This window comes from Crassostrea angulata, chromosome 10 (genome assembly GCF_025612915.1).
Source record: "Crassostrea angulata isolate pt1a10 chromosome 10, ASM2561291v2, whole genome shotgun sequence".
NCBI lineage: Eukaryota > Metazoa > Mollusca > Bivalvia > Ostreida > Ostreidae > Magallana > Magallana angulata.
In genome coordinates, this window is record NC_069120.1 from 4,429,869 (window position 1) to 4,453,909 (window position 24,041).

General features: G+C 33.6%; 1 protein-coding gene across 2 annotated transcripts; it reads right to left on the bottom strand.

Moving 5' to 3' along the window:
* Positions 1-5,430: 5,430 nt before the first annotated feature.
* On the bottom strand, positions 5,431-23,521 carry LOC128166979 (annexin A4-like). 2 transcript variants are annotated; one of them, XM_052832464.1, is made up of 15 exons: positions 23,457-23,521; positions 18,020-18,131; positions 16,596-16,694; positions 15,288-15,617; positions 14,823-14,993; positions 14,455-14,536; positions 13,454-13,548; positions 13,242-13,355; positions 12,868-12,958; positions 12,651-12,730; positions 11,796-11,852; positions 11,472-11,661; positions 8,044-8,102; positions 7,625-7,747; positions 5,431-6,605 (listed from the first exon to the last, which is right to left on the bottom strand). In XM_052832464.1, exons 2-15 carry the CDS (start codon positions 18,125-18,127, stop codon positions 6,543-6,545), a joined length of 1,662 nt encoding a protein of 553 aa, XP_052688424.1. In that variant the 5' UTR covers positions 18,128-18,131; positions 23,457-23,521; the 3' UTR covers positions 5,431-6,542. The 2 variants fall into 2 exon arrangements, with proteins under 2 accessions (XP_052688424.1, XP_052688423.1); XM_052832463.1 differs by lacking the exon at positions 23,457-23,521 and adding an exon at positions 23,281-23,302.
* Between the last annotated feature and the right edge of the window lie 520 nt (positions 23,522-24,041).

A 24,041-nucleotide genomic window follows, 5' to 3' on the forward strand; every position in this document is an offset into this window, starting at 1 on the left:
TCTTTTAAGAAATGATTCAATCGTTGTAACAAATTAACAATAAGGATTAATATTTTTATTTAAAAAAAGAAATATCAATTTGTTATAACACTAAGTAGCAGCTATATAAACACTAAGTAGCAGCTATATAAAAACTAAGTAACATTTTCGACGATGTAAAAATAACATATTTAGAGGCATCATAATTATGGTATGAAGGAATATGGCACGCCAAATTTTTTAAAAAAAGGAGATACTACAGTGATATTAATCATAATTTCACAGTCGATAATCTAGGTTAAAGATAACGGTTGTAAACTAAAGTTTACGGACAGAGAACTATAGTTTGCGACGTCAATCTTAAGTCCACATCTGTAAACCATTGTTAACGCGATCATCTATGTTTCAGAAGTGTAAAAAAAATAATCAACACTGAAAACAACCATTTGCGATTGCAACGCATAGTTTATCTGACGAATATAGATTTACGATTGTGAAATTATGATTAACAATGCTTAACTATAATTTAAAATATTTATCAACAAAAGCTATCGTTTACGTTGTTCGCAGACACATACACTATATTTATCATTCGTAAAATATAGTGTGCAACCGTATCACATATGAACACAATAGTTAACGAATCGTTAACTATAGTTTACGGTTTGTAAACTATAGTCGACAGTCAATAAACCAAATTTATCAAATGTAAAAGGTTTAGCTCATTTTAAGTGAACTTGCTGTGCCATTAAGGAAGCGAGCTTTGCAGAAAAAAACCCCATAAACTACGTCATCATTTTCCAGTAATTATTATCACCTTCAAATCATTTTGGATCCAAAATATTTCGCCTCGAGTCTCTTTCCTTCATTACCTTAACTTGAAATACACAAGTTATTGTTAATGAGGTAATTTCTTCCACGAGACGTCAGTCCGAGTAGTTCGAGTTCCCGATGAAACTTGAGTTTTTATCAATCATGAAATATTGATAATGAAATAATAAGTGCAATCAACCTCAGTCAAAAGTATTAAAGAAAACGGCATTCAGCAAAATAAAAATAATTTATTTTAGTAATTGGAATAAATTTTGCCACTTTATGAACTTTAAAATTACTTTATATAAAACAATTAAGTACAATGCGGTTGAATTAAGGTGGTATAGGACACTTCCATGTTGTGACGTATTGTTTATCGAAATAAACAATAAAATAAAGTGTAATTATATAAGTAGTTTCTTTCCAAAGATTGTCACATAACTCCGTAGCGCAGTGGGTTAGATGGTTTACTACGAACCTGTAAGTCATGAGTACGAATCCCGCTGGGGGTTTTACAATTTCTACTTTTTCAAATATTTTTTAAAGCGATTTTTTGGTTAAATATTGTAAAATTTGAAAATTCTAAACCGGTGAAAGTGTTTCAATTATATAGTACTTTAATCCACATTAATATCGATAGATGTCCCATGCCACCTTAAATAAAAAGTTCACGGAATGCTTGATTAAATCTGGTCAAAATGTCAGTAGCTGCAGTAAGCACAATCCCATTTCTCTAGAAAAATAAAATATCAGTTTATATAAATTTCATGACTACATAGCATAGACATGTAGTCGCCTGGTATCCGTTTTTATTCTCTTGTAATGTCGGAGTTCGCCAAGGAGAAGATTTATCACCTTTTTTGTTTTCTTTGTACATCAATGATTAAGAAAATTACCCTGTTCAAAATAAATTGTTGGTTTACAAAGTTTTACCAAATCAATAGAAAATGAATTTGTATACATGTCGGCAACAAGGTTTCTCCATCCGCTCCTCTCATTTGTAGTTCTGTTATTTCAGTCATATCCTGCTTCCTATGGTGGTCCTCCATGGGCCATTTGGTCTTCCAGGCTTCCTCTTTCCACGTGGAGTCCATTTTAAGGATCTTCTATCAATGTTCTCTATATCTCGTCGAAATACGCGGCTTAACTATCTCCAGCGTCTCTTCTTGATTTTAACATTTATATCCGCCATTTACTTGTTGCTTATGCGATCTTGGCATTTAATACCCATTACTAGTATTCGCCGCCTTTAAACACACGAAGTCCGCTATCTATCTTCTTGCTTGTTGTTCGTTTCAGCAGCATATAGAAGCACTGTTCTTGCATTACTTTTGTACAACCTTATCTTCCTTAATCTAGTTATTTTCTTTAATTTCCAGATGTTGTTCCGTTTTTTAAACGCTGAAGCTGCTTTTCCAATCCTAATGGTATTCCACTCTTGTTGCAATGTAATTAAAATTAGAACTTCCATCCACTTCCTGGTTTGATACGTCGCATGAGAGAGAGAGAGAGAGAGAGAGAGAGAGAGAAAAGTAAACTAGGTTAATCGACTGTTAGTTAAAGTTTACGAACCATTAATTATAGTTAACTGTTAACTTAAGTTTACAATCGTAAGCTATAGTTAACGAACGCTAATTTAAAGTTTTTTTGTTTGCAAATAAACGTTAACCATATATTATGCTGATAAATATACATTAACATCTGTAAACTATAATTTACAGTCGTCGTTAACTATAGTTAAGAATTGTTAATCATTGTTTCACAATCGTAAAACTATATTTAAATTATGTTTTGCAACCGCAAATGTTTGTTTTTAGTAATATAGTTTTACATTTCTGAAACATACATGATCGCGTGTACTGTGGTTAATAGATGTGAAATATAGATAAACGTCGTTAACTGTAGTTTTCTGTTCGTAAACTACAGTGATCAACCCATGAACCAAGTTTATTGAGTGAATCTATGTTTGGCTCTTTTTTGTCAACTTCACGTGCCATATTTGCATAATTTGTTGTGTGTGACTTTGTATAGTAATATCATCTGCAAAGTCTTCGCCTTCCAATGTAGTAGTGAAGGTCCAGTGTATTCCTCGCTTTCCTTCTGTCACCTCCCTCATCAACTGGTCAATACCCAGTAAAAACATGAATGGTGATCAGATGTGTACACGTACTGTAGCCAGAAACCAGTCAGAAGTTGATATTTCGTGCTATACAGTACATCTGAACCTTTCATACCTTTTATGATTTTGATGATCTTTGATAGTGTTCCATATCTTTTTGATATTTTTCCAGAGCGTAATACGTAATACCATCAGACGTCTTCTCAAAGTCAACAAAATTTATATATAAAATTTATATGATGACCATCATTTCAAACTCTATTCTATGATGTTACACAAGCAGAATGTATTATCAAAAATAATCTATTCTTAATCCACTTTGTTTTTTCTTTAAGATGGTGTCCATTTCACCTTTCATTTTATTAAAAATAATTCTGCATAGAACATTGCCAGGTATTGAGAGTACTTAATGTAATAGATAACCCACTGCTACTCTGAGTTAGGTCCCCTTTCTTTGGGAGTTTCACAATGCTACCCTTTTTTCATTTTTAAGCACTTTCTCTTCTTCCCAAATCTTGTTACATAGAAAAAATTGAAAAGGGTTCACTAATGTTCACTCTACAAGCATCTGTTGAGAAAAAGGTTGAATCTTTCCAGGTATGCTGTAGCTTTGTCTCAAAATAGGGTACCGTATTTTATATCAGTCGGTATTGGATCTACTTTTAGATAGAAAGGATGTCTTGTGATCTTCCGTTATTTCTAAACAATCTATACTAATTCTACTGGTTGTTCATTTTTTTCAGGATTTTCTCTATTGTGTACAGAACAGAAGTGTTTCTTCCATCTTTCAACTTGGTCTTCTTCCCGATTCAAGATGTTGCCGTTTCCATTTTTAACCTATGTTTTTCCAGTGAAGTTTTTAAACAAATTTGATTTATGATCAAAGATGAAATGTAGAGTCCTAAGCTTAAGGTGTCATTTCTGCTATTTCTGCCTGTTTTTCTATGCAATTTTTCTTCTGGTTTCTTACTCCTGTTTTGATGATTTTGTCTCCTTCAACATAATGCTTTCAGAATTTCGGTTGTTCACCCTCGGTTTTGATGGAGTGTAGCTTCTGTATCAGACATTTCCTCTCTTTTATAAGTTTCCATGTATCATCAGACAGTCGTTTTTTCCCTTTTTATTATTTTTATAACCTCTGGAAATATCTCAATGCTCTTCTGTGGTGTTTCCAACTTCTGCAAACTTGTTTTAGACAGAAATACCGGTATTGCGCTTGGTCTTTCTCCTCGTCATTATCAACTTTTGTGGGTACGTAACATTGAATCGCCGACAGACTGCTCTTACTTGTTCTCAAACGCGCTTATATGACTTTGTGATTCTTGTCGCGCCATTCCAATGAAAACTTGCTGACTGTTTGACTGAAAAGCATTGCTACTCCGGATTAATGCTCTCCGTCATCATTTCCTGAATAGCACACAACTCATTCTGAACTTTGAGTAATTCTCGTGGGTCCAATTCATCTACATTCACTAGCACCTGATCTTGCACTTTAACATATCTTGAGTGACTTATGATAGTCCTCCAGTTCCGTGCATAGTCCTCACATTCCAACAACATTTCAAAGTAGTCTGATTTGGAGAATGTATGGAGATGACATGTATCAAAGTGTGTTCACTCGCCATATGCTGTCCTCGAACAGAGATTTTGATTTGCCTTCCAGAATCTGATTTATGATACTGTTGTGGCTATTTTTTTGCTTTTACAGTTGGTGTTGTCGATCCCAAGCACTACCCCCTGAACCCGGAGGACATGTGTTTTTCTGTTTGGGGTTTGCCGTCCCATAGCCACATGTTTCAGTTATTTGAAGACGCTGAGAATCTTTTTTTTTCGACACAGTCACTAACTCAGCTACTGAAAGCATTACCAAGGTCCCCAGACCGGGGAAGTTTGAAATGCGACTAGCTTGCAGAGCCCATCTGCTCCGGTGGGAATTAACTCAAGGTTGTGGTACTAAGGGACAGGAAATACTAGCAGCGCTAACCCATGGATTGACTGTATACGTCAAATTTTTAACTCATGTTTGGAAAGGCCAATATTTAAATACAATGTATTGTATTATATCGCAGTTCCAGAATAGGGTTATACATTAACATAATTCTGTTCGACAAAACCATGCTAACTCATTTTTAAACTTTACTGAGTTTAACACAACAAAGGAAAACAATACATAACCCGCGTTAGAAGGTAATGTATTTTTTTCTGCAATGGTCGCTACCATCATAACACGCACAAATCATCAACAAAAGCATGTTATTTTTTTTTTTATAGTTACGACTTTCTTTTAACATATTAATGAATTGAGAGTAAGTAAATGTATAGCCAAGTCGTCTTATATAGGATCATCATGATTATTTCGTGCAGTCAGTTATTTTTCATAGGTTGCTGAACGTTTCGACCGATCTATAAACTGGTTATAATTGTAAACTTCAATCCTGTCAGTTACTCAGAAGTTTCTATTGCGCCATGAATTACCGATGCAATCAATTTCCATAAGAAATAGAGAGAATCACACTTGGTGGATGTAAATAGATTTTTATTAACACTTAGAAAAAAGGCATTTGTATATCTATAAATACATTTAAGAAATATGAATAAAGAAACAACAAACATCATTCTGATAGACATGAGCACTTTTTCTTTCAACATTAAAAGACTGACAAGTTCAGGTAACTCCACTAGTTTACTACGGCACAGTATCACACTGAATCACTCTCATGCAGAGATAAATAAGAAACAATTGTTTTATAATCAGCTGTGTCTACTTGCTGTAAACCCTTGTTTAATAAAATGATATTTTTATGCACCACTTACATCTAACTCAACTTTGTTTATATTTTAGAGAGAATCTACTATATATTTAATATTACCATACAATCACAAAATACCAAAATAAGAAATAAGGTACCCACAAGTATAATCATACGAAAGCTGTAACTGTACCCCTCTGTTTATTGCTTGTATTAGGATATCTATGGAAAATAATATATGTACAAGCTGGTACAGTAATGTAGTAATTGAAAACGAGAAAAAACAAACTAGCCATCTTAAATATATTAAAAAATCTATAAATGATGTTTTAATACACACAATTTTATAAACAAAGAATTTTCTTTGAAACAAGAAAATTATTAGAAATTTTAATACAACAATAATTCTAATAAATTCTGATTAATGGCAAGTACAGGTAGATACTCCACAATCATGTTCGCTATAATAATATAATAATAATGATAATAATAATAATATTAATAATAATAATAATATATTAAGACTATGTAAGATTTATTAACTTTATAAGAATAGTCAATAGTGTTCATTAAGAATGAACCTCTATTTAATTGCAAGTAACTAACTAGTTACATAACAGTTTGATAAATTCCCAATTTGATTATCACATCTATAAAATTAATACATCTATCTTATTTTAATTGAAAACACTCCTCACATTCTAACAACAATGAAAACATTACAGTATTGTTAATTGAAACTATGGGGACCCAATGCTAACAATAAAGTATATACACTCATGCATGATTAGATAATTAATTCCCAAGCTGCTATATACTATAGATAAAGTCTTTACTTATTTTTATTTTATTTTTGTACTTTGGGTGATTAGTGTAATCACTTAGTAGCCTCCTTGTGACACCAAGGCCAGAAGTACCTTCCTGTAATCCCCAGAAGTGTCGTCCTGTAATTACAATGGATATGTTGTGGTAAAAGATATTGTAACAGTAGAACAAGCTTACAACAAAGTGCTAGAGAAGGGCCATTTTTCTTTGATATAAGCGTAATTTGTTATATCCATCAAGTTTACAACATGTTATTTACTCATGGAGAATGAAAATCATTCACTGTAAGTGTCACTTCATTATGAGTGTATTTGCTATGCCAGTGTTTTACTGTACATAAGTATTTACAAATGCATTCTAGATATTTATTTAAACAAAATTTATGGGAATTTCTCGCCAACAAAATGGATAAAGAATAAAGATAAATAACTGATGCATGAAAAGATGGTCCACACACATCATAAAGATACACAGTGCAAACACTATATCTAATTTATTCAGTCACTTATCAACAACTGCTAGCTGGTAGCTTCTAGTCAGTGGGGAAAACATGTTGAAAAGCCAGGAGTAAAAAACTATTTTAATAGACCTTAAAGGTACATACAGTAAAACTCGGTTATAGCGAAGTCCTAGGGACCAATGGAATTACTTCATTATATCCGTTATTCGTTATATCCGTAAAATAAATTTGTAATACCAGACTATAATTTTTGCTATTTGAAGCTTAAAATAAAAATACATTACTTTGATACATTTGATAATCGGATTGTGAATTGAAAAAATTATATGAAAATAAATTCATTTAAACTCTTTTGTTAAATGGTAGGGCAAACTTTTTTAAACTGTGAAATTTTTTTATACAAAGGTGCTAAATTTCATTATTATTCACCTCTATGGGCCACAAAAATCAGTTCGCTATATCCGTAAATTCGTTGTATCAGAATTCATTAGAACTGTAAAATTTTGCAAAGATTTGTTAAGAATTTTACCGGGGACTCAAAATAACTTAGCTTTAGGCGAGAATTCATTACATCCATGTTCCTACTAAACGAGTTTTACTGTATAGTACTTACATTGGTGAATATACATGATACATGTACAAGTAACTTGATCAGGGTTTTGATAACATACTACTTACCCTAATAAACCCATCCAGGGACTTGCCAAACTGCTTCTGGAACTCCTGTTTTATTTGAACCATGTCAACCTCTGCCCTTGTTATAATAATTCTGATCAGAGTTCGGTCATCTGTTCCCAGCCCCTACAGACAGAATCCATTTAATACATGGCAGCATTTCTCTATTTATTATGATAATATAATTTTTGCTATTTTTCTGATCATAAAATACATAAAAATTATGTAAGCTATTGTGCATTATATATTCATGTAACTTCTAAATGCAAAAAAATGACTTGCCTAAACAAAATTTTTACAGATTTACCTAAACATACCAAAATATTGATAAAACATATTTTTATGAACACTACACATTAAAATAATGATCAGTGTGTCAGCACATTCATTAAGTATAAAAAATAACAAGATTAGCAGCTTACCTTCATCGAATGATAAAGTTTTCTAGCAAAGTATCCAGGTCTGTTTCTAACAACTCGAACTAAAACAAACAATTGTATAAAAGTCTTATTATATCTGCAGATGTATGGTATAATAATTCATTACCTAATCAAAGGGATTTTGTTGTTTTAATACAAATTAAATATTTGCGTCTATTTTGAACTGCCGGTCAATAGACTGCGATCTAATGGACCAGCAACGTGTTTCAGAACACTGGTATGTTAAGACTTCCCAATTGATTTTACAGCCATGTGTACAAAGAAATTTTTCTGTACATTATACGATGTCATAGTTTACTTTGATGTCATGATCTGCATCCTTTCGATAGTTCTCAGGGAATGTATTGTAACGTTATGTTTAAGTACTTGGTGAAACCAAATTAAATGTTATCAATATTGAGTATCAAAATATTCAATAATTTTAAAGCCTCATATTAGGTAATTGACTATTTATAATCTGATGGGTTGGAGACTTCCCCTTCTTTGTGTTAACTAATATTAAGTGGAGATGTTTTAATGCATGCAAAAGGTTTGGCGCATGTAAAAGATGAAAAAAAAAATCTTAGTATATTTCATTATGGCACGAAAACCATCTGTAATATGCAAAATGTAAACCCTGAAAAATAAGAAGAAAAAGGAATTAGGTAATAAAACAATTATTTAATGCCTGAGCAATCAATAGACCAGAATTTTTCCCCTTGGTGCAGGGAACAGCTCAGCCATTGTCCTCGGGCAATAGATTATACTGAGCTGTTTCCTGCACCTCGGGAAAAATATTCTGGTCTATTGACTGCTCAAGCATTTAATACTTGTAAAATATTGGCACACAGAATAAGAGTCAGTTTATCCCTACTCTACTGATTGCATCATATCAAGACGTGCATTAGTTTTAAGGAAATGCTGTAAATATTTCCATATAACTTCCTTTCGCTGATTTATATTATGAAATCTATATCTTCCTATCTCTTAAGTTTCCTACAATAGAAATCCATTGTACAGTCTTCATTATCCTATCTTATTCCAATAATTGATTCATATCATTCAGTTTATATTTTCCTATCTCTTTCTATCAACTGATAAATAAAAGTATCATTCAGTAAACTTTGACATCTGTGTTGCTGTATATAAGTTTCTATATTTGGTATACACTGTATGTACATGTTAATCACATAATTCTACCCACCAATAGCCACCATTCCTATGTCTACCCACCAATAGCCACCATCCCTATGTCTACCCAAAAATAGCCACATCCCTATGTCTACCCACCAATAGCCACATCCCTATATCTACCCACCAATGGCCACCATCCCTATGTCTACCCACCAATAGCCACCATCCCTATGTCTACCCACCAATAGTCACCATCCCTATGTCTACCCACCAATAGCCACCATCACTATATCTACCCACCAATAGCCACCATTCCTATGTCTACCCACCAATAGCCACATACATCCCTATGTCTACCCACCAATAGCCACCATCCCTATGTCTTAGTGATGGGAAATCGGAAAATTTTCATAATCGATTATCGGAAATAATCGAAAGTGTATAATCGATTAAATAATCGAAATTTTCAAATTATGTTTAATTGAATGAAACTCTGAACAAAAACTTGCGTTGTATATACAGTAATTTATACTTGTTTCAGTTGTTTGAAATTATTAAATATTTTTTCAAATAAATCAAATATGTTAATAAAATTTATATATTATTACATGTATGCACATACAATGTTATTTACTGCACCTGGTTAGAATAAAAGAAAACTAGAAATTGTACCATTTAATATAGTGACTAAACTTCATGCAAACAATAAACGTAAACAATTTAAAATATAACAAATTAATTAGAAATTCAGAGTTCAAATCCTATTTTAAAATCATTAAACCAAAACAATTTAACATTTAAACATCGTGACTAGAAATCGTGACTAGAAAGTTTACTACTGGCTGAATCACATGACATACCACTTCAATATCATTTCAAGGTTTTTATTCAAGAAAATAAGCAAGTCAACAATTATCCAAAATACTTCCACACCGTGGATTTAAAGTTTGTATTTGGATATGGAAATATTTCCTGAGTCATGTTATTGTTGGGATCTTGATTAGTGGCATTTGCCTCGTACGTGAGGCTTGCACATCGCGCTGCCATTTTGTTTAAACCTATTTTCGTTTTGATGTTTGGAAAAAGTCAAGTCGTACTAAGAATTTTCGTAACTTACGTTTTTATTAAAAAAAAATTTTTAATAATCGATTATGAAAATCTTAATCGATCATCGACATCGGGAGACATTTAGCGACCGACTTTCGATTGTCGGCGATAATCGGCCCATCACTACTATGTCTACCAACCAATAGCCACCATTCCTATGTCTACCCACCAATAGCCACATCCCTATGTCTGCCCACCAATAGCCACATTCCTATATCTACCCACCAAAAGCCACCATCACTATATCTACCCACCAATAGCCACCATTCCTATGTCTAACACCAATAGCCACATACATCCCTATGTCTACCCACCAATAGCCACCATCCCTATGTCTACCCACCAACAACCACATCTTTATGTCTACCCACCAATAGCCACATCCCTATGTCTACCAACCAAAAGCCACATCTTTATGTCTACCCACCAATAGCCACCATCCCTATGTCTATCCACCAAAAGCCACCATCCCTATGACTTCCCACCAATAGCCACATCCCTATGTCTACCCACCAATAGCCACATCCCTATATCTACCCACCAATAGCCACCATCCCTATTTCTACCCATCAATAGCCACATCTTTATGTCTACCCACCAATAGCCACATCTTTATGTCTACCCACCAATAGCCACCATCCCTATATCTACCCACCAATAGCCACATCCCTATTTCTATCCAACATAGCCACCATCCCTATGTCTACCCACCAATAGCCACATCCCTATGTCTACCCACCAATAGCCACATCCCTATATCTACCCACCAATAGCCACCATCCCTATGTCTACCCACCAACAGCCACATCTTTATGTCTACCCACCAATAGCCACATCCCTATGTCTACCAACCAAAAGCCACATCTTTATGTCTACCCACCAATAGCCACCATCCCTATGTCTATCCACCAAAAACCACCATCCCTATGACTTCCCACCAATAGCCACATCCCTATGTCTACCCACCAATAGCCACATCCCTATATCTACCCACCAATAGCCACATCCCTATTTCTACCCATCAATAGCCACATTTTTATGTCTACCCACCAATAGCCACATCTTTATGTCTACCCACCAATAGCCACATCCCTATATCTACCCACCAATAGCCACATCCCTATTTCTATCCAACATAGCCACCATCCCTATGTCTACCCACCAAAAGCCACATCCCTATTTCTACCCACCAATAGCCACCATTCCTATCTCCAGATTTCCAGACATTTCACTCTTGATGACTTGCTCTATGTCTTTTCCAGATATTTTTTGATATGCATCAAACACAGCTCTAAGTTGATCGTAACTCTGGGAAGCCAACAGGGCATTGAATGTGGATTCATCTGTTCCTAGTTTCTTCTCTCCAGCAGCGTAAAGTCTCTGTGAAATAAATGAATGAGATCCCAATAATAACCTCTCTCCTCCAGTTTTCATTATAATTTGTAGTTTCTTAACACACATGCCCCCTTCCCAATTTTATTTGAAAAATCATGGTGTCCATATTATGAACTGACCTGTGCATCATCCTGGGCTTTCTTCATATCTACAGCCTGGTTCTCCATCCTTCCTCCCTGTCAAACAAACAAATAATGACTTGGGGAAACAGTTAGATAAACCCGAGGCCCATGTGCTACATAGCTAACCTCAACAACAATGCATAGCACTGTACATATAAGTGCAATATGGATATTTATCATAAAACTTCAAATTAATATTCATACAAGCCTTTTAAGTTTTCCCAAATAGTTGTCCTTATATTCTTCTTAAGATTTATGAATAAGTTGAACATTTAGTCAAAACAGCAGGTGAAGTTATCTATTAGGCTTAAGGGGGCTCACTCAAGTTTCTCAAAGCGGCAGAAAATATTCTTGATTGTGACAGATAGCATGATGCATAAGACGTTCATGTATATCAGTCAAATATGCAATTTCGGATGATTTTCAAAAATTTAATTCAGTAAATACTGTAAACCAACTTTTATTCGCCAGCGAGATATTTTCAGGAGGTTCACATAAGCATCGTCATCGCAAAAATTTCTTGCCGTATGGTTGTTATAACAACACAGGTCTTTATAAGGCTTACTCATGAAAATTAGTTGTCCAGTAAATCACAAAATAATGTCGTTGCAAATAAAAGTTGGTATGAACGAAAGCCACAGACAGTTCACATTTCGTAATCTGCGGTTATTCAACCAAATTCATTCATACAAACAATTTAACAAAATATTTAAATCACCATTTTGTGACATATCGGTACATGTAGTGTATTAAAAACTATAAGTCTCGATGTAGTGAGCTACCTTAAACTATAATATACAATGTACATGTATATAGTTCAACAAATTTACCCAAACCATCAGATACACTTACATTAGCTAGGGACACCATCAGTCGTTTGAAATGCCCAGAAGTATCACTGACAATATCCTGCTCCAAAGTTCTACCATACACTGTAAAGAGGTATATCTGAGTAAAATGGCCAAAAATGACTCCACATTTTCAGGTATTTGTAAAATTCTGCATACATACAGTGCATATACTCCTTTGTTGTTTAATTATCACTTTCAAGATCTTAAGGGTATCTTACTTCGTTTGTATGTATCATTTATGTCTCGGATCTGTTGGTTGGTACGGCTACACAAAATCTCAATCATGGCATCCTCGTCTGTTCCCAGTCCCTGTCAACAAAGTAGATCCAAATATATTGACAAGTTTCACAAGAAAAAAATAGGTATATTAAGTCTGATACACATGTACTTGTTTAATGGGTTTTAAGTCTAAAATGCATCATGTTCATCATGCATCAAGCTTAAAAGTTTATGTAGTCTAAATTGCCAAACCCAGATATATAAAAATAACTTTCAGTCATCACCTTCATTCCAGTAATCAAGCCTGAAATGTGTTCAATTCTTTTAAATATTTTCAAGGAAAACTTCGTAAAAAGTATGCAAGCATCCCTACCTTCATGGCTCTCTTCAGTTCATAGGCATCATATTCTGGTTCTGACATCATTAGACCAACAATGACGTCCTCAAACTTCCCACCTAATTCACTCTTCAGATCTTTCACAAGATCCTGGCAAATGGTCAATCATAGACATTAATTTAATTTGCCATAAATACTGAAAAGACTCCACAGAAAATTTCCATTATGATGAACATTTTTTTTATTACCTTTCCAAACATTGTTTTGAACATGGTTTTTATTTGTTGACGTTGGGAACATGAACGGTAAGCAAGAACATCTACGATTGCCTTTTCATCAGTGCCTAGTAAGTAAACAAAATTTTCACATTCCTTGGGAAATTGAAGTCAGTACTGTGTTTAAAACTTTGATTACTGGTATCATATGACACGAATGATTTTCACTATATTTAAAATTCATTTCATTACTATACAAATATATGACAGGTTCTTCATTATTGTACAAAAGTTCATTGTATTTCATCCCTTTCAGGTAGTGAAAACCAAATATCATATCTGTACAATTAGTATTTGCAAAATTTGCAAGCAACATCCACTTACAGATATTGATCATAACAGACCCATGTTCTTGTCATGCTCAAGAAAACTAACTTTTGTAAATCACTTCTCAACTGACCAATCATGATTAAATAAATTACACATAATTTATGGTACTTGATATGGTGTTTTTGTCTCTCAGTTAATACGATATGCAGAGCATGCTCTTAGTATGAACAGTTTTTAAGGCGAGGCAAGCTACTGACAAACAAGTTGATAAAACAGGACTATCACCAGTCTCGTTTGGAGTCATCCTTTCGTAAGTTCTATGGACGATACAACGACTTTGTCAGCAAATATCTTCCACTGGGTGGCATGCTGACTGACGTTTTTCATACTAATTGTTAGACCATAATTAATCACCCAATTGTCTACAGACTTTTCTGTTTTTTCCTGATTTTAATAAAGAGCACAAGGTGGGTGTGACCGTTCAGTAGAGGATGCTCACTCCTCCTAGGCACCTGATCCTACCTTTATCATTTTTGAGGTATGTGTTGCTCTGCTTTGAATTTGTATTTGGTTTTATGGATTTTTGAGATGGTTGACAGTTTGTTATTGTCATTTTTTCATAAACAGTTAGGCAGTATAGTTAAAAATCAATATTTAGAGCAAAAGAGGAAGAAGGAAAAATAGGAATTATAAAAAAGCTGTACCAAATCCCTTCATTGCTTTTCTTAGAATGTTTGCATCATTTTCTGCACTAAAGTTTCTTGCTGGTCTAAGAGTGGGCTCCTCCTGAATAAAAATAAATGCATATCATTGTTACAGTGTATAAATCAATATTATCATCTTTTATTAATAATCTTTTAACAAACTGAATAATACATGTTAATCAATACATGTATAACCTCTTTTCAACTAAAAAGTAAACAACAAATGAAAGTAATAAAAATATCTCAACATAATTACGTAGGGAATGATGCTTTACTACTTCTTGGTCCTTGATAAATGACCATTCTTCACTACCTTTGGTCCTTAGCAACTGACACTATTTAAGTAACTTTATTCCATGAAAACATACCTTGGCTTTGTAGGCGTTAGCGGCACTGGGACCCTGGGAGGGTTGTCCCTGACCGTAGCCTGGTGCAGAGGGGTTGGAGTAGTTCTGACCAGGCATCTGTGAGGGTGCTCCATAGCTCTGTCCAGGTGGTTGAGAAACTGCAGGGTTTCCTCCATAGGAAGGTGTGCTGGACTGTTAAAAGCAAAATTCTTCTGTTAAAAACACTAGGGAATCAAATCAACTCCTCTGCATTAATTTTACAAAATCTGTATATATTGCCTGCTCCATTTTATTACATGATCACCAATTTTTTGTCCTCAAATAATCCAGGCTGAGATAATGCATCAAAAAAAGAGCAATTAATTTTTACAACTGAACCAAACATTTCCATGAATAATAACAAAACTTGTATATATATTTTTCAGATTTAAGTACAAAACTTGCATATATATTTATCACATATAAGTACCGATCTCGTAGACTCACATAGCTTTGTGGTTGTGACTGTGGGGGGCCATATCCAGGCTGGGCCGCAGCAGGTGCCCCATATCCCCCTGGCTGGGGGTACCCTGGGGCATTGCTGACCGGGGGTTGCTGGGGAGGGGCACCTCCAAATCCTGGTCCTCCGTACATATTCTGTTGAGAAGGAGGAGGGGGTCCTCCAAATGACTGCTGTGGGGGAGCTCCACCATAACCCGGTTGTTGAGGATATCCTCCGGCTTGTGGCTGGGGGTATCCCCCTGGCTGAGGGGCACCCCCAAAACCAGGCTGTGGAGCTCCGTATCCAGGTCCACTGTTGAAACCTTGGGAAACACCCTGATCCATGGAAAAAATATATATGAATTGTGAAATCTGTCTTTTTGTTAGACACATGTGTACTTGAAGTAATATATCAAAATAAAGAAACTGTAGACTATATGTAACAAACTCTGAGTGATAGTACTGAACATTTCAAATCTTATGGAAAAAATCCTTCTCTGCATAAAAACTTAGCTTGGTGAATGGTGATGCAATACAGTCATATACAAATAAACAGCAAGCAATTCTAATATGTACTGAAATATTAAATTAAATGTTTGCTCCTTTTTAATATATAGATACAACATACAAAACTAAAGAATATTTGATGGGATCTGTCTAAATTTTAAAGTAAATTGTGACTAGACTTTATAGATACAGGTGCATACTACTAGTATACAGGGTATTCTGATAACACCTTGAAACACATGCAAATTAATGATTGTAATGTCATGTTTTGTTTACACAAGTTGATGTCTGCCTATTGTCCAAACATTGTAACTTAATCTAACAAAAACAGATGTGTATCAATTTAACAGTTAAAAAAAATAATCATAGCTATAGAAATACTTTTATCAAACAGAAAGAACCCCCTTCCTTTAAAAAAAAAAAATGGGAAAATCATGTATGCTTCATTTTTGTTTTGCTGAAAAGAATGGGATGAAGCTCTGCCATTCAAACACTTTTCAGTCACCTTTCAGTCATATTTTAGTTGACTGAAATGTACGATTTCATCCTATGACAAAGCCCCTTGTAATTCTGCAGATAAATTGTAATAGAAGGAGTCTGTTGGTTGAAGTACCCATGACAATTCACATATTCTTCAGAGATCAACGTTATACCAGCCTGTGCTAGATCAATAGACCTTCATAACACATGTACTAACAGGAAATTTCCAAGTTCTGTTCTGACTTCCTGAATGGTTTCTACAGCTATCAATACACATGTATATTGAGGCATGTTTTATATTGTCTACAAAGTTACAAAGAATATTACCCCGAATCCTATCTGTCCCGGGGCCCCAGGGTTTGCCGGGTACCCACCAGATGATCCATAGGCTGCTGCATTGGCAGACTCGGGGGTCGGCATGGACACCTGTAATACAAACAAGCAAATCTATAATTTTGATCAGAGAGATAGATATTATGTTAGCATTTGAGGCCATGAGGACACAGAGAAACTGACAATATCATTAAATGCTCCATTTTATGCTTTGATAAACATACGATGGTGAAGACAGGTCCATAAAACCTAACTTTTCATTTCCTTCCAAGACCAACATTGTATCTGTTCAATATTTCATTGTATCTTTAATTTAATAAAGTCATACTGATAGTGGGAACATCAGACCCGGTTGTCGGTGATGCTGTTCTGATACCTACCTGTACATGTAGCAATGTTTGACACCTGTACAAATTTAACTCTGAAAATATTACGCTCGCAAAACTAGCATGACAATTCAACATGTTGTGAATAACATTTCTAATTGCACCTGAAAAATCTTTGATAATATGTTTACAGTCATCCTCTAGTGTTTTTTACATTCAAATTGTCCCTGTCATATGTCTATTGATAAATGATCAGCTGATTCTGTTTCGTTAAATCTCATTGTGTCTTCTACTACATACAGGTTCCTCACAAAATATCTGTCATGTAATAATTGTTACTTGGAATGACAGGATTTCCTGTCTTTCTTTCCTCTATTTGTCTTATTGAGTGTTTTGTTGAGTCCTGTTGGTCATAATCCCGTAAACTCCCTCTACACTATGATCAGCACCCACCCATTTCCTGATATACCAAGCATGCATCCTTATTCAGGGGATTGACTAGGTACATAGAACATGCATGTTAAAGCCTAAAATTATCTTTCAGAAGTTTATGTGATGTTCTAATCAAACTCTTTCACAAGATTAACTATGCTAAATCTTTATAACTATGGCAAGACTGGCTGTGATATTATGATCAATGAATCTCACTAGGAATGTTTATTACTCAATGATTCCCATAAGGAAATTATAACTATTTATATAATCAAAGTAATAAAATAATAACTGGAAACCCTTCTAACCAATAACATTCAAGAGGGCAATAATAACTTGCTGAGATTTATGATAGTTGGGAAATGTCACACATCTTTTTTCTTAACACTTATCAGATGTCTTCAGAGATAAATGTGATTTTTCTTTGACAATAACTCCACACACATATCCATCAAAGTCATAATATCAAAACAAGAGATTTCAGATTTCTCTATTAAAAATAAAGACAACATTTTTCCCCATATTGTACTACACTCAATAAACATTTCAGGAAATCCAGATTATCAGAAGGTCTGGTTAATAAAATTACAATAAACCTGTTCATTGAATGCATCCAAACTGCATGACAATGGTGCATTTATGGGTGGATAAAGTTCTTACATTGCCCTGTGGGTAGCCTCCTTGCTGGGGATATCCGCCCTGCTGAGGATATCCCGGCTGTTGTCCACCTGGATATCCATATCCACCCCCTCCATACGGATAGCTCATGTTTCTGAAACAATGATCAATATACAGGTGTCAGGGTGTTTGCTGTTTAATCCATGTCGCTACATTGATCTCCTCAATGTAGTCAGGTAAATTAATTGATGAACGGTGACCTTGACTTTAAAAAAAGACAGAATCTACTGACTAGAATCAAGTCGACTTTCCACTACACATGGACCATTGTAAGTGAAACTGGTCCAAAGAGAAAATCAATGTTTCACACAAATTGATCTCAAAGTTCAAGATCAATATTATGTAACATGTATATCAGATGATATCACTCATGATATTTGACAAATCTTTGCTTCAAAATGCCATAATTTGGCAAACCAGACCCTGTTAGTCAAAAGCTGAAAATGTATCATTCACCTGGCATTGTTTTCTTTTTAAAGACTTATTTGTGATCTACACAAATTTAAGTCATAACCTAATGTTACACAACTTTGTGTTATTTTTCTTGCCATTGAGGCAGCAATAGATTTCTTTACAAATCAGAAAATTTCAAAATCTTTATCATTTAATTTACAATTTTCTTTTTGATTTCTTTTTATCTTGTGTACTAAATACTACAGGTATCTTGTTTTGATGAAGTTAGAAATCGCTTTCAGAATAACTTCCCTCTTTGTTTACACAAAACAAACACAGTATTAACAACAAAAGAGAGCAGACAATGTTCACACTCATCTGTGTGAAGTTTTTGAAAAATAGATACTCTGTACTTTAAAAAATTCAAATATAATATACAAAAACATGTACAAGTACTATCAATGTATTTTGTTATGATCATTTGTACAACATGTGTATAAAGTTTCTACCAAAAAATTTGGTAAAACAACATATCACATATTGATTTAAGTTAGTTTCCATAATACCATAAAAATTGAATGAAAGCCCACTGAATATGTGTATAATTCAATACAAGTTGGTAATAAAAATCTCATTCCCTCTTGGGATAAAAAACAAATCAAGTATCATTAGATATTGCAAAAAATTAGGACTGCGTTTTAAGAAAAGGAAAAAGGGGTTTTTTTTAGAAAAGGATTGTAGGCTAATTAGTCTGTGGCATTCAGTCATTATGTTAGTACTGTACCCTCTGTACCTTAGTGACCTACAGGTATCTTTAATAATTTGCTACTTTCATTTTCCAATGCTTTTACACTGCATGGTACCCTCCTTGTAACCCTTTTTCTCCTTAAAGATATAGAAGTGTACCCTAGGGTACAAAAGTATCACCTCAAAACATAGTCCTAATTTCTTGCCATATATGAGTATCTCTTCCGTGACACAGAGATGGTCTGTACTTAGATCATTGATTGTTGAACACCAACATTCATGGCTTTCATTGTTGATTCTCAAAATTAATTACTCATTCAAACAAGAAACGTGACAACAATACAGTGTATTAATACTGTACCAGTAGTTTGACAATTGTCAATTAAATCACGTACTTTCAAAGCTATGAATTTTATGAAATCCACAGTATCAATTTAAAAATATCCCCTTTACATAAGGAAAAACATATGTATGTACAAATGTACATGTCATTCAGTGTAAACCAATTGATAATCTTACCTTTAAGAGAGATTGGACTTGAATATTACAAATGGCGTAGATATTTACAATTCCTTCATGATTTTTTTAACAGTCCTGCATAATTTTAGTTTACTTAGGGGAGACTGCAATATAACTGTATATGTTATATGAAGTCTTCACCCATTGCACGTCCTAACTCCCAGCCGGGTATTACAAAGAAAGGAGACTAACGTGATAGGCCCCCCACTAACCAAGGGTAAACAATGAAATCAAATGAAACATGCATATTTTCTCTGTGAATATGAATGTGTATATATATATATGTTCCTCACACTGACAACCAAGACCCTTCAGATCTCTTTGAAATTATAATTATGACCAATTGAAATTACCTTTATAACGGAATCTAATTATACACGAGAGATTGATATTATGTCCTTACACCCCTTTGTTTTCTTAAGAATTCACACCTTTTCAAAATCAACGACCCGTCAGTTCCTTGTTTATTGAACGTACACAAATTGTTATTTTGATAGAAATGATAACTGAGATTATAACGTTTAGGAAACTCGAAAATACATTTAATTTTTTAAGGTGAACTTGGTATCTGGTTGTTATTGTGAGCAATACATATTTGCATATTCATATATATGTTATACATTGCTCAAATTCTGTGTGAAGAAAATGTTTTTGTTTGTATTGTTGGCATTATATCTACAGTAGGGGTGACCTTGATAGGAAAACTATCAGTGTTCAACAGCGTACAACCAAAGACAGATCGCTAGTAAAGTACATGATAGTTTAGAATAGGAGATCAATGTTTTGTGTACAACCCGAGACAGAACACTCTACATTGATCAATATTATGTATATTATGTATAGTGTAGGTTCCCTTTCGAATAGGATAAAAAATGAGGGAGAAAGAATGAATCATTGCAGATACAGCTGGCTAGTATATATGGCGGGGATTTTAAGCAATTAACAATAAGAGTTCCATCCATACAGCAACAGACAAACAGCGTAGATTGCGGCCTATTTGCCATCGCCAACCTCGTTCAGTTCTGCATCGGCTACTATGTAGGAAAACAGCTCATAAAGTTTGACGAGGAGTACCTTAGGGAGCATTTGATTTCATGTCTGGAAAACGGTCGCTTTACGCCTTTTCCACGACTGGAAACAAAAGCCAAGTTGAATAAGAAAAAGACGGTATACATCGACGTGCCATGTGACTGTTCGAAATGCAGCCTTCCAAATCTAATGCAGGAGATGATTGGGTGTGAAGCGGGGAAGAACTTCTGTGATATATGGAAACATTTGGATTGTGCAGATGTAGAATCAGATTCAGAGTTTTACTGCACACCACACAGACGAACGCAGTAGAATCAGATTCAGAGTTTTACTGCACACCACACAGACGAACCCAATGAGTGTCACATATTGTAAATAGTTTGTAAATAAAAAAAAAACAAAATGTAAAAACAAAATGTCAAAATAAAAAAAAAAAAAACAAAACAAAAAAAAAAAAAAAAAACAAAACAAAACAAAAAACTATACAAACTAATATTGACCCAGAGTAGAACCACGTCCACGTCGTTGGGTCTGGAAACATGCATGGGCATGGCTAAGAGTTCTACGTTCACTCTAAAAATAATTAATAATAGCCATCAGGTCATTACTGTTATACTGAATATCAGGACAGTTCGAAATGCAATCAGTTTTCAAAAGGCGGTATAAAATATTCTTAAGTCGTGACGAAATTATTATTTTTTTAATAAACAATTAACGTCATATAAAGATTAATCAAATATAAGTATAAATAATTAAATATCATCATTTTAATCATGTACAATGTGAAAATAAAGTTCATCAGGTCATTATACAAAATATCAGGGCATTATATCCGTCAGATTTAAGAACATGTAATAAAATATTCCAAATTCATTACAAAATATTTTTTTTCTTCAAATAATCATTTAAGAATATAAAGATTAATCAAATAATATGCAAAAATTATTAAAAGCCATCTATTAATTATCTAAAACTTGAAAAGAAAGTTCATCAGGTCTTCAAGTCTTATACAAAATATCAGGACATTATACCCGTCAGATTTAAAAACATGTAATAACATATTCCAAATTCATAACAAAATATTTTTCTTCTTCAAATAATCATTTAATAATATAAAAATTAATCAAATAACATGCAAAATTTATTAAAGCAAACGGGCCTGTATAATGACCTGATATGTATAATGTCCTGATGACCTGATGAACTTTCTTTTTAAGTTTTAGATAATTAAATAGATGGTTATTAATAAATTTTGCATGTTATTTGATTAATTTTTATATTCTTAAATGATTAATTGAAAAAAAAATATTTTGTTATGAATTTGGAATATTTTATTACGTTTTTAAAATCTGACGGGTATAATGTCCTGATATTTTGTATAATGACCTGATGACCTGATGAACTTTCTTTTCAAGTTTTAGATAAATAAATAGATGGCTTTTAATAAATTTTGCATGTTATTTGATTAATTTTTATATTATTAAATGATTATTTGAAGAAGAAAAATATTTTGTTATGAATTTGGAATATGTTATTACATGTTTTTAAATCTGACGGGTATAATGTCCTGATATTTTGTATAAGACTTGAAGACCTGATGAACTTTCTTTTCAAGTTTTAGATAATTAATAGATGGCTTTTAATAATTTTTGCATATTATTTGATTAATCTTTATATTCTTAAATGATTATTTGAAGAAAAAAAATATTTTGTAATGAATTTGGAATATTTTATTACATGTTCTTAAATCTGACGGATATAATGCCCTGATATTTTGTATAATGACCTGATGAACTTTATTTTCACATTGTACATGATTAAAATGATGATATTTAATTATTTATACTTATATTTGATTAATCTTTATATGACGTTAATTGTTTATTAAAAAAATAATAATTTCGTCACGACTTAAGAATATTTTATACCGCCTTTTGAAAACTGATTGCATTTCGAACTGTCCTGATATTCAGCATGTTTCCAGACCCAACGACGTGGACGTGGTTCTACTCTGGGTCAATATTAGTTTGTATAGTTTTTTGTTTTGTTTTGTTTTTTTTTTTTTTTTTTGTTTTGTTTTTTTTTTTTTTATTTTGACATTTTGTTTTTACATTTTGTTTTTTTTTTATTTACAAACTATTTACAATATGTGACACTCATTGGGTTCGTCTGTGTGGTGTGCAGTAAAACTCTGAATCTGATTCTACTGCGTTCGTCTGTGTGGTGTCCACCATGTCATCATTGAACCCAACTAAAGTATCTTCCATGGTTCTAAACTATATTATTAGTGAAAGCAAAGACAACCATAGGGATATTTTGGAACAGACCTGAAGTGAAAATGCCTTGATTCCTGGCAAGGAAGTCACTTGATTATGATTACCGGCATTTCCCTTTTTCTATACAAAAAATACCACCCTATGTAAAAACAGGGACGTATAGGCTATATACTAACGTTACTGTAATATAAATAAAATATATGTGGAGTAGGCAAAGAGCAAGATTCCCTGTTTGTCTTTACCTAAAACGGAATTATTTCACATGATAAGATTATATACCTCATGTAGGCCTACGTTTCTACAATCTTTGCCATTTTTTTTTTTTTTTTACAGCATTGGTCAGAACTCATCATGTCATGATTTAAGCCACAAATAACAGATACATTAATGGTGAATTTCAGTGATTAGTAACCAAGGGGTAAAGTCATTGCCTCTGGAAAACCGTTCATACAAACCTTCTAGTTGATCTTGATTTTTCGAATAATAATCAAATAATTCCGGAAACTCTTTCCCAAAGTTGAGAGGTATAGAATAGGGTACTTTTTATATCCTATAACCAGGCACTATAACCAGGATGTGCGCATGCGTGAACCAACTTTCCATCGGGATCGGTAAACGATTGGGAGGAAATTCGAAAGCTATTTGGAGGAACTTCGAACTGATATATGTGCAATTTAAAAATGCGATTTTTATATGAAAAATATTATCAGAAGTGATAAAAATGTTATGTACATTAGATTTTACACCAAAAAATTAAATAAATAATTGAGAGAACAATCAAAATCAATGTTACAGGAAAACAACAGGCACTTAGCATCGGAGGGGGGGGGGGGGTGGAATGGGGGCAGGGACGGGGGGACGGGAGCAAATATTTTTCTTGAATTTACTTTTAAAAAAATGTAAATTAACATACAGTTGCACCCCCCCCCCCCAATGTTTTTGGGACCATGTAAAATTTGAAATGAAAGAGAGGAAATAAACTGTGAAATTGAAGTTAAAGGTACACTTAGCCCCCTACCCCCACGGATTAGGATTTTCAA